The sequence below is a fragment of the Bufo gargarizans genome, chromosome 5 (genome assembly GCF_014858855.1).
Source record: "Bufo gargarizans isolate SCDJY-AF-19 chromosome 5, ASM1485885v1, whole genome shotgun sequence".
Taxonomy (NCBI): Eukaryota; Metazoa; Chordata; class Amphibia; order Anura; family Bufonidae; genus Bufo; species Bufo gargarizans.
The window spans coordinates 346,953,891-346,965,717 of NC_058084.1; the positions used below are offsets into that span (position 1 = coordinate 346,953,891).

Here is an 11,827-nt window from a genome sequence, read left to right on the forward strand (position 1 = left end):
CTTTTTAGTGGGGTGAGCTGTAGTTTTTATTGATACAGTTTTGGAGTGTGTATAACATTTTGGTAATGTTTTATACATTTTTTGGGGCCCCCCCCCCCCAAAAAAAAAGTATAAAACGTTACCAGGAGGTGAAGCGATGAAAAAGTGTCGTCGGCCATCTTGATTTTTTCCCGTTACGGTGTTCACAGTATGGGATAAATAGATTTATATTTATATAGTATAGCCATTTTGGGACATGGTGATACAAATAATCTTTATTTTTATTAAAAATGAAAAGGGATGATTTGAATTTTTTATATTTTTATATTTTTAAAAAACTTTATTTTTTTAACACATATTGCAAGTCCCTTTAGGAGACTTTAACAAGCAATTGATAGATTGCTTGTCCCATAGACTGCACTGAATTACCTTTGCTGCCTACAGGAGTTGCACTATGTTTCTATGGAATCCTGCCACCTGGGGCCTACTGCTTTGGTAGCCTCGGATGCTTCAAAGGGACTGAGGCTATCACAAGGAACAAACTGCTCCCCCGATGTCAGCGCCTGAGAGCCGCCTTAGATGCCATGGTTACAATTGACCACTGGCATTTGAAGGGTTAAAATGTCTGCAAATTGGCGTTCTCACCGATCCTATAATTAGGCCCGGGTATCTGCTGTTTAAAACAGCAGTAACCCGGCATCTAGGGCACCTGATGTGCTCAGAAGTGGGACAGATTTTTAAGTGGTTAAATTGCAAGTGGATGTGAAATTGCTAAGAATAGGAGATAAGTTTCAAGGGATTCCAGGATTTTGATATTGATGCCCTATCCTCACGCTAGGCCTTCAATATCAGATTGGATGGAGTGCTACTCCCATTTAAGTGAATGGAGCAGCTCTGCAATTCTCAGCTTCGTCCACTACACAGTGTAGGGTTTCAAACCCCACCCGCCGATCCGATATTGATGGCCATATCAGAATCCTGGACAAGATGGGGTTTTAACTAACTACCTTCATTCTCAGCGTAAAAAAAATCTGCATAGTATTCTAGACATGCTGTGGATCTTTAAATCAGTCCTTTCTGTTGCAGAAATGCAGCCGCTTTTCACTATGTATTTAATTGCAATAAGTAAAATAATAATAATGCCATCATCAGCTTGTAAAAAATGCACATTTAGTGCAGATTTTGGGGTGAATTTTTAGTTCCACAGCATAAATGTTAGTTCCACAGCACCCTTCTGGTCCTGAGCATGTTGCATTGTCCTAAGGCCCCCTGCACACGAATGTGTGCACCCCGAGGTCGTGCTGCGGCCCGCAAAATGCGGGCACACAGTCCGTGGGGCAGCCACAGCGGATGGCGGATCCATTCACTTGAATGGGTCCGCGATCTGGCCGTTCTGCAAAAAGATAGGGCACTCCAGTAGTGCTTCCGTAGGGTTCCGTTCCGTGCTTCCGTTCCGCACCATTCCGCATCTCCGGATTTGCGGAACCCATTCAAGTAGTGATGCGAAATGCCCACGGAGCGGCACCCGTGTATTGCGGATCCGCAAATGCGGTCCGCAATACAGCAACGGGGTGCACACGTTCGTGTGCAGGGGGCCTAACTGTCCTATTTATTCACAGCTTTGGATCTTACTTAGGATGGGTGTGAAGTTGGCAATTCTTGTTTGTAAAGAATTCCTAAATACTCTCTGGACTAGCCTCACTGCAGCCAATATCTTAAAATAACCGCTTGCGTATTTTGGCCGTCATTTTAAGGGCTGTCACAATTATTAGCAGACTAGATGGTAAAACTTTAGACATACACATAGCCTCAAACAATTAACAGCAGGGGCATATCCATATATATATACTGTGACCTACAAAATAAACTATCAGGTCAGGCTACATAAGTATAAAATATAAATAAAACTTCCCACCTACAGAACCCACCTGTAGACATGATCGAGGAAATGCCTCAGCTTCGTCAGTGTTATTTGAGGGTTGAGTAGGACATCCTCGTCTTATATTGGTGGATAGTTATTTACTTGGCTACTATATGAGTTGGTATTGTTACTCTATCCCACCACATGCTCCCCCTGATATTTTCTGACATGTTATACATCTTTTTTGGGGGTACTGAGGCCAGTGGCCAGTATCTTGGTATAGCAATTGTGGCTATTTTTACCCACTTCTGATGTTGTTCACCCTACGTATGTTTTTAATTATGTGATTTAGATTTTTTTGTCTAATAAATTTATTATTTTGTGATTCATTATATTGGGCATGTATATTTGTCTTTCTTGAGGGAACATATTTGTAGGTTACACTATATATATATGGATGGTAAACTTTCTATCTATCTATCTACTGTATCTATCTATCTATCTATCTATCTATCTATCTATCTATCTATCTATCTACTGTATCTATCTATCTATCTATCTATCTATTTTATAGTTAGGTAGATTTGCTCTATAGGACAGAAATAAACTAATGAAGACCTGAAGGATCAGTTAGAAAAATTTTTCTGTTTTTTGGGGGGAGCACAAAAAGCCTGTCTTGCTCAGAGTTCATTAGTTGTTTTTGCCAATATAGTGTGTTTTACCATCTTAATTCATAGGCATGTATGTACCCCTCCACCCCCCTCCCGTAATGTCACTTCCTCTGAAAAGCAGTATGATACAAAAAGTGTAAACACATATTGGCACTTGCTTTTTCGAAAGATACAAAAAACAAAACAAAACAATGGATGTCTATAGGAGAAAAATCCAAACCCAGAACATGCTGTGATTTAAAAAAAATAACATTGACCCTTGGGGTTTAAAAAAAGGGCCGCTGCAAAAGAAATGCCGGCTTGTCCTACATTTAATATTTCCATGCAACATCTGGAGCTGGTGTTTTTGCCTAAAAAAACACTGCAAAAAACAGCAGCCACAAAAAACGCACCAAAAACTACAAAGCCCCTCAAAAATGCCAGAAAAAAATATCATGTTATTGGCTATGGCTGGGTGTGACACCAGCCTCCTGAAGGCCATGTTAATTATCACCCAGCTTTTCCAAAAACAGTTATAAGGCTAGGTTGATACCTTGTTTGGTTACTATGTACTAAGTTTGAAACTCTCCCCATTTGCTTGGTTTTCCTTCCCCGGAGGAATAACTGGCTTTTACTGTGTTGAAGACCCATGACTGGGGCTCCAGTTATTTTGCATAAGCCTTAGATGTATACAACTGTATGTCTATAGTTACAGTACATTCATGTCATTCAACAGTGTAACTTGTAATACATGTTTTTTTGAATGCTTAATTTTTATGGTTCTCAATACAGCTCAGACATATACCAGTCAAACATGCCAAAGGACCCTATTTTAAAAAGGGGTTTTTGGTTTGCATCTATATAGTTTAATCATTTATGAAGGTAGCCATAATTTTATAATATATTTATTTTACCTTTATTGCTCCTATCTTCGATTCTGGGCTGTGGTCACATGACCGTGGACATGCTGCTCTTTCTTATTTTCTGTGATGTCATGTCCATGGGCTTATCATAGCAGCAACAGAAGTAATGATAGAGAAGTGTCTATGAAACTAGCTGGCTGGGAGGAGCTATAAACTAGCTGGATGTTAGGGGCGGTGCTGGAGGTGTGGCAGAGAAAGGAGAAGTGCATCATGGGTTTGGTTGGATACAGCAACAGGAAGTGCTACGTACAGGATAGGAACCAGAGTGATTTGTTTACATGGTGAAACCAGGTCAGGAGAGTCCAAAATGGAGAAGATGCACATGAGGTAAGTAGCTACATGAGCATATCTGTTCAAAACCATAAGAATCCTGGAAAGCCCCTTTAAAGTCCATGGGCATTATAGACATAAAGGCAAATTTCTTGGCATATAGGAGGAACATAATCTTGAGAAAATCTCACATTTTAATTTAACATCTGTATTGTTTTTCCTCTCACCCACAGAATGTAAACGGTATTAAGTACCACGCCAAGAATGGACACAGAACGCAAATACGAGTCCGTAAACCTTTCAAATGCCGCTGTGGGAAGAGTTACAAGACAGCTCAGGGTCTCCGTCACCACACAATCAATTTCCATCCTCCTGTCTCTGCTGAGATTATCAGGAAAATGCAGCAATAAAAGCTGAAGACATCTGTGCCAAGAAACCCTCACCAGCAGATGCTAATTCTGAGAACAGCCACCTTCTGGTTTTACTTTATTTTTTTCCTTTATGTTGCTTTTAAGGAGAAAGTGCTCCAAAATCCTACGAAACCTATGTTTCAGTGCATGCTTTAATGAAAGGATTCCAGTTGTTTGGAAGGATCTCTCTTCTTTAAAGTGACCCTTTTTGTACTTTGCACATGTTCCTTACCAGACCCATTGTCATTACTTTGATACGGTGCTACAATAACAATAATATATGGTCAAACCTTCAATGGGGGAAACAGCCGCTTCTCCCTCCCAACCTTAAAAGACAGTACAGTCAATTGGGATGCGTGTTGTGTTGTTTAGATGTGCTATGTGAATGGGGAGAGTAATCTCAGCACTGAGACCATTAGAACTATTTTACTGCCAAGTGAGTCTGGAGACCACCCATGACTGGTGGCAATAGAAGTAGGTTCATGATCAATGAGATTGGCCTTTACAAGTCATGTCAGTTGCTCCTTAGCAACAGACTAAGGAAGCAACAAAGAGCAACTGAGAGGATTTTGATTTAGAACGCAACAAATTTTGTGGGCCTACGCTTTAAGGAATATTGGCCAAGTTTTATCTTAGGGACTTAGGTTCAGTGTTCCTTCATATGTGACTATGAATGACGGTAGCTGTTTATCTGGACTCCAGCCGGCAATATGGCTGATTATCTCCACAGCAAAACTTGCACTAAATGTCCCAGGTGCACAGAATAACATTGATATGTATGCCAAAGGATTCCATAGTGAAGGATTGATGAATATGTATATAGCCGACATTGTGTATAAAGTGTTAGATATGAGCATTAACGTGGAGAATTGTATATAGATATCTCTAATCAGAAGCCCCAAAGAGACTATAAAAGACCATGTAGACAAAAAGTATATGGTGATGCCCAACGCAACCGATCAGTTTATACCTTATTTTCCAACCTGGATGAGAGCTGTACTCTGATTGGTTGCTTTGGACCTAGATGTCTACATCAGTTTATATATAGGACTGACAATGAAGTGATCAGTAGTAAGTCATGGCCGTGCCATCTTATATGTCTCACACGGCATGTCCATGGACCCATTACCCCTCCAGTCATTGCTTCTCTATTACTCTAGCCCTTTGATTATGATGCCTTGACATTATCAGGCAGGTTCACATCACAGTGTTGCTTCTAGTTGTATGCCATTGTTTTCAATAGATTAAGCTAGGTGGATGCAGTTTGTTGCATGTGAATTTGTTTCCTATGGAAATTCTTCAGAAGTCAAGGCCCAAAGTTTTGCAGCAACAAAACAAGATATAGTCACATGTCATTATTTTATTGTGGTCATATAGCTTAACCGTACCTCCTATGTAGAGAAGAGTGTGTGACAAAAAATGCAGACAGGTTATAGCAGCGTTAAATATGTACTATAGGCATTATCAAAGGAAATAGGCCGAGGAAGCACATCACAGTTATGGCGCAAGTCAAAAAAAACACATAGCACATTCCTGGCTAGAATTTCTGTGACTTAAAATCAGCTCCATTCATCTGAAAGGGGTTGTTTTGGCAGCAAGTGTGTGGGTTACTACAAGCCTCCTTCTGAGGAGTGCAGAAATGTTGGCAACAAATCTGGCATGTGTGAGTCCATTTTGACTAGGAAATAGGACTTACATGTGTCCACGGAGAAGACCACTTAGTCCATTCAGTTTTTCGCAAGGGCTTGTAAGCTGGCCATAGACATAATGATTACTGCCTTCCCCTGACCTGACTATTGTTCTGATATGGTCCATTCATCGGCATGGTGGGAAAGTTGGTTCAATAAGGACAATTTTCCGTGTTCAGGGCTCTCCTTAAGTCCCATTTCTCTAGCAGTCAGGGAGTATTTTATTTTTCAGTTGTACAAAATAGACTTTTTTCCCCCCATTAATGAATTCAACTAGGGAAAAGGGCACAAACTATAAAAACTGACGATATTCCTGGAAACGCCACGTGAACCATACATAGTTAGTTATACATCTATCCTCTGTACTTGAGGGAAACTGAACCTAAAAAGCTCTCGATAAACTTGAGTCATTTTGTTGCAGAATTTTACTACCACATTAATCCTCTCATTGTTTTCTGGTGACAGGAGCTTAATGTGCGCTTAAAACCAAATGACCACCGCGTTCAGACTCGCTAACCTGCCTTACTTGTTAGACTCAGTATAAGTATATTTGGTATTGGTTGCAGAGGTAATGGAAGTATAAATAAGAATGTTTAACATATTATAAGAAATATTTTCATACTTAAATGACATACATATAAAGGTCGCGCTTGCTATCATTTTCCTATTATCTTGCTTATCCTATTTTTGTTACCATTTAAAGTGCTAAAATTCTTGTCTGCAACTAGCAGGGGAAAAAAAGAAAAAGGATTAAAAAAAAGTCTTCTGTTATAGACGTTGGCTGGGTTACTGTCACCACCTATGTTCTGTGGTAGGCCAGGAAGCCAGTACTAAGAGAGGTGAAGTAACTCACCCTCTCTTTGCTGCCACCATGTTATGCACATTGGCGGGATGGCCTAGTAAACACAATGGGTAATTCCACTGACTCAGTGAGACAATATTAATGTTGTAAGAAGAACCAGCCATGGTTTCTGGTTGTTCTGCCCACAGATGCAAAGTTGTCCATGCCACCCTAGCCAAATATAATTTTCATATTTCAAGCAGCATTGCAGGTTTTAGCAACACAGGACTTAATACAAATTAAAGGTAATGTGCCGTAAAGAGCACCCCAAAAATGATGGAACTGCTCAGTCATTTTTTATCCAACCTGAAGGTTCACTACATCATATTGTCATGTCCCATGGTTCATGCACATGCCCGTACTACAGATACATGACCCCGTATTACAGATACATGGGCCCGTATTGTACCTGTGAGTCCATGAGAAAAAAATCTCCATTGCATACTGTAACAGGGGTTTCCTTTCCTTCTTGGGAAGAATAGGGTGCCTCTTGAATGCACAATGAACAGGACATGGACTCCCTGTAGATCTACAGGAATTTATAGTGTCCTTTGGCTGTATCATATGGCATGGTCTAGTCTAGACAGCACAAGGATTCAGTGGTTCCTACAACAATTGGTAAGGAGCCATAGATTGGAGCTTAGCAACATAAGGCTATGGACACCTTTGGGCATTTTTTTAAAATTATGATTGCTTCTCATTTTAGGCTTAAATTTTTTTTAGCAATTGAGAACATTTTCATCAGTTTTTGTGATAACTGTAGTTAAAAATCAGTCTATTTGCAGACTGTCCGTCCATAGTTCCATCAGCCATCTGATCTCCTGACATCATAAACACTCATTACAGCTAAACTCTTGTCAAACTGTTAAAAATATGGCATAAATGAGTGTTTATGAGGTCAGGAGATCAGGTATAAGGCTTCACATAAGCTGTCAGCTAAAGGAACTCAGGAGGGACAGTCTGCAAATAGACAGCTTTTTAACCGCAGATATCACAAAAACTGCTGATAATATTTAGAAAAGACCAATTGAATCAAATGATTTTTAGCCCAAAATGAGTAAAATATAATCATAAAAAATTTCCTCAAAGGTATCCATAGCCTTTAAAATTCAGAAGATGATTTCTCATTTTTCTTTTTTCTTTGCTACTTGAGACAAGTTCAGAAGGGCAAGTGTACCGATGGTCACATGTGTGCCATTTTAAAGGTGCAAAAGCAGAGCACAAAGAGAAGAACCAGGGCTAGTTCATGCTTCAGGGTCGACTTTTCGTACATTTACTAAGTGGCACAATTCTTCTAAAGTTTTTTAGAAGCCTTTTATGGTAACGGGTAATATGTTTCCCTTTAGAATTGTGCCTGACTATATTTTAGTAGGAAGTATTTTTGATTAATGGGGTTGTATATTTTTGACAACTTCCACGAGAGTCACAGGAGTAACAACCAGGTCCCTTTTTGAAATGGCCTCCTCAGTTACTTTGAACTTTTGTACCTTCACAGGGAACATAGTGATGGACAAGTGTAGATCTGCTGCAGTTGGGCGTACTAGGGAAGTAGTGACCACGAATATGCAAACCTTAATTGTTGCCCATAGACTTCAGGTTCTAGAGTCATACGATATTGTCTTGTTTATATAAAAGAAAACAGATTGTGCGAGCTTTACATTTAACCTATAGGAATTTAAAGGAGAATTCAGAAAGCCCGTATTAAAGTGTGACAACCTTTTTCAAATATTTTTAAGCTGAGTGGATCTGTCTCTCCAAATGACACCACGATACATCCCACTCCTGTGCTCTGGCCATTCATTGTTATCATAGGGATAGTTGGTGTTAGAGAAACCAATCTGATACCTAAAAAAAATTTAAAAATAAAAGCTGGATTCTGATTGGATGCTGTGAGGAACAAGGTCACCATGGTAACAGGGAAGCACTGGAGCTCAGGGGCAGTAAATGTTGTGGCGACACAAACAGGGTTGCAGCTTGTACCTTGAGCTTGCTATAGGAAAAATAAATTAAGAAATGTGGCCTTAGATATAGGTTTTACAGTAGTTCGCCTTTAAGAGTCATATTAATCGCTCAGTGGCTTATTCTGGTGATCATATGAACTGAAGTTGGACCTCTTGGTCATCCACACTGAGCAGAAGGCCTTCATTTGTTTTGTAGCCAAAAGAGCAGCTGGATCTGCTCAATGTTCTGAGGCTCGTGTAAGCTGTACTAGGTGCCTCAGGGATGAGGTCGGAGATACATTTTATTATTTTTTTATACTTATGGTCTAGTTTTTTGGGGAGATTTTTTGCTGGTTCTAAGGTAAAAGATCATATAGGATGATGTTTGCAAGACAGGTGGTTGGAATATAGTGAACGTGTTGGATGGGTTAGAAGAGATAGAGGCTTATGGTGTTGGGGAGTGGGCACACTTCTGGACCCCCTTCTGGATTTTAGGATAATCTGATTTAAGGCTCTGTGAACATGGCCCCTACAGGAGTCTTATATTAAGTGTCAAGGATAGGCTCAGATCCAGTAATGTAAGACCTTGCTCTGGGATTTTCTCCTGATCCCATAGGATGATATATAATTTCTGGCTCTAAATATGCCGCGTCTGGAGGGAACTGTGATACTGATGGGTGCATGAGCCCTAAGGGGACTCTGTCCAGGAGACAACATCTTATTAAAGGGGTTGTGAGGTATTACAAAACATGGCTTAACTCTTCCAAAAACAGCACCACACCTGTTCCCAGGTTGTGTGTGGCATAGCAGCTTAGCATCAATTATTTCATTAGAGCTTAGGGAGTGTTCCATCAGAAAAAAAAAAGGATTCTGCGCATCAGTTATACACATTTGGCATCCGTTTGAGCCATGTCCGTCTGAGATCCGTTTTTTTTAGACGGAAATAAAAGGTACTGCATGCAGGACTTTTTTTTCCGTCTAAAACGGATCTTAGATGGAAATGGCCTCAAACGGATGCCAAATGTGTATAACTGATGCACAGGATACGTTTATTTTTATTTTTTCTGTCCTTCTGACGAATTAGAAGAACAGAAAAATAACGGTGATGTGAACTCTCCCTTAGCTACCCAACCCTTGGTGTGGTGCTGTTTCTAAATTAAAGCAGCCATGTTTGTCTAAGGCATTTACACGACCGTAGTGTTTTCCGGATATGCAAAATACCGGATACCAGGCCGTGTGCTTTCCGCAATTTGCGGGCCGCACATGACCGCCGCTATCATAGAAAATACCTATTCTTGTCCACAATTGTGGACAAGAATAGGACATGCTCTAAGTCTATAGTTTTTGCTGGGCTGTGGACAGCACACGGTGTGCTGTCCGCATCTTTTGTAGCCCCATTGAAATGAATAGGTCCGGATACGGACTCATTCATACAGTTGTGTTAATGTAGCCTAATACTGTACAAACTCTTTAAGGGACTGCTGTATCCACAGGATCAGATGAAGGAGGTGTGAATGCCATCCTCTACAGAACCCCCCCGTGCATACAGGTGTATCTCCTACATTATCGCCATGTCATGTGGTATTCACGTCGATACATCCGTGTTGACAAAAACATGCAATGCTGCCCAAGTATTCATTCTGTGGGGTTTATTTCCAGTAGTTTTGTCTGAATTGTGATAAATGTCTCCGTTATAAAGATGGAGATTTAAAGCACTTTGTAGTTCTCTATTGCCAACCGAGCTAATGTTTTCTGAAATGCCAATTATTGTGAATACAGCACAGAATATGTGCAAGTTGACTGCACCCCTCCAACTCTAGCCACAGAAAGGGGGCCAGGCAGTTGGAAAGGAATTTCAAGAGACTCTCGTTTGATGTTTATAGTGATTATTTTTTAATTGTACTTTCCTTGCTTGTAATGTTTGTTTCATTCCATATGTAGCTATCTGTTTAGCCGTATGGCACACCCGGGTGCAGTGCTGTGTGCCGCAGGTGGCACAGTTACAGTCACCTGTCTTACATTAACATGTCTGGATCATTCCTCGCTCATCTAATGCACAGAACACACAGCACTACTGGTTGACTTGAAAAGACGGTAGATAAAAATTAAGATTATTTTAGGTATGGGACTAGAAAAAGGACTTTTTTTTTTTAAAACCAGTAACAGTGCCACTCTAATCTTTGGGCTATGTCAGGGTATTGCAACTCAGCCCCTTTCCATTAAAATGGGCGTGAACTGCAATACCAGACATCACCTGATGGTGAAGAGTGGAGCTGTTTTGTGGAAAAAGAAAAAAACAGATCCTTTCTATAACGTGAATAAAGTGACCAACCTAAAATACTTCTCAGTGCTGTGACGGGATCAGAAACTGAACGCCGAGCATAGAAGTAACAGTAGATGCAAAGACTGTTGTTCTGGAGATGAGCTTGGCACCTTCTTGTGAAGTCTTTTCTGCTGGCAGAGTTCCTCACGGATGTCCTTGTGGTGGGGGCATGTATATAGAGGTGTCATATAGAAATAAGATATGCTGTGACATGTACCTGAAGTCTGGGGACGCACCATCACCTTCATTTATTGCTGTTGTATCGGAGTTACCTGTACAGATACATGGATTGGATGTCTGATGCACAAAATTCAGAATATTTTAATATACAATGATGTAAAAAAAAATAAAAAAAATCATCGCTGGGTGGATCATTTTTTTTGTATTTGCAGTGTATGGCAGTGCATATAATAGGCAGCATGGGCCTATAGAATTCTATGAGTGCCATATTACCTATCCGTGTAAGGCCTCATGCACATGACCGTTGTGGTCCGTCCATGTTGCATCGTATTTTTTGCAGACCCATTGACCTCAACGGGTCCGTAGTTCAAATTTTCTGGCCAAGTATAGGACGTGTTCTTTTTGTAGAAAGACATACGGATGTGGAAAAGACACGGATCATCCATGTGCTGTCAAACCCAAATGCACTACAAACCCACTAAAGCCAATGAGGGCACCCGCAGTTTGCTGATCATAAAAAGGGCACGGTCGTGTGCATGAGGCCTTATTCACACGTCAGTGTTTTGGTCAGTGATTTCCTTTAGTGACAGGAGTGCAGGCTACACAGATATTAGATATAAGGGAACGATCTGCACTTCATGTGTGTTTACAGCCTGCACCTGGTTTTGGCTCAAAAAAAGCGAACGCTGACTGTGTGAATAAAGATTCATTCGCACATCAGTGTTTTGGTCAGTGATTTCCATCAGTGATTGTCCTCATACA

General features: G+C 40.5%; 1 protein-coding gene across 1 annotated transcript in view; it reads left to right on the forward strand.

The window, feature by feature from the left end:
- JAZF1 (JAZF zinc finger 1) overlaps positions 1-11,827 on the forward strand; it is a 301,835-nt gene extending 290,008 nt beyond the window's left edge. The window contains exon 5 of the mRNA XM_044294578.1: positions 3,917-11,827. Within this exon, the coding sequence (XP_044150513.1) occupies positions 3,917-4,093 (177 nt within the window). The 3' untranslated portion in view covers positions 4,094-11,827. The remainder of the gene's footprint in view (positions 1-3,916) is intronic.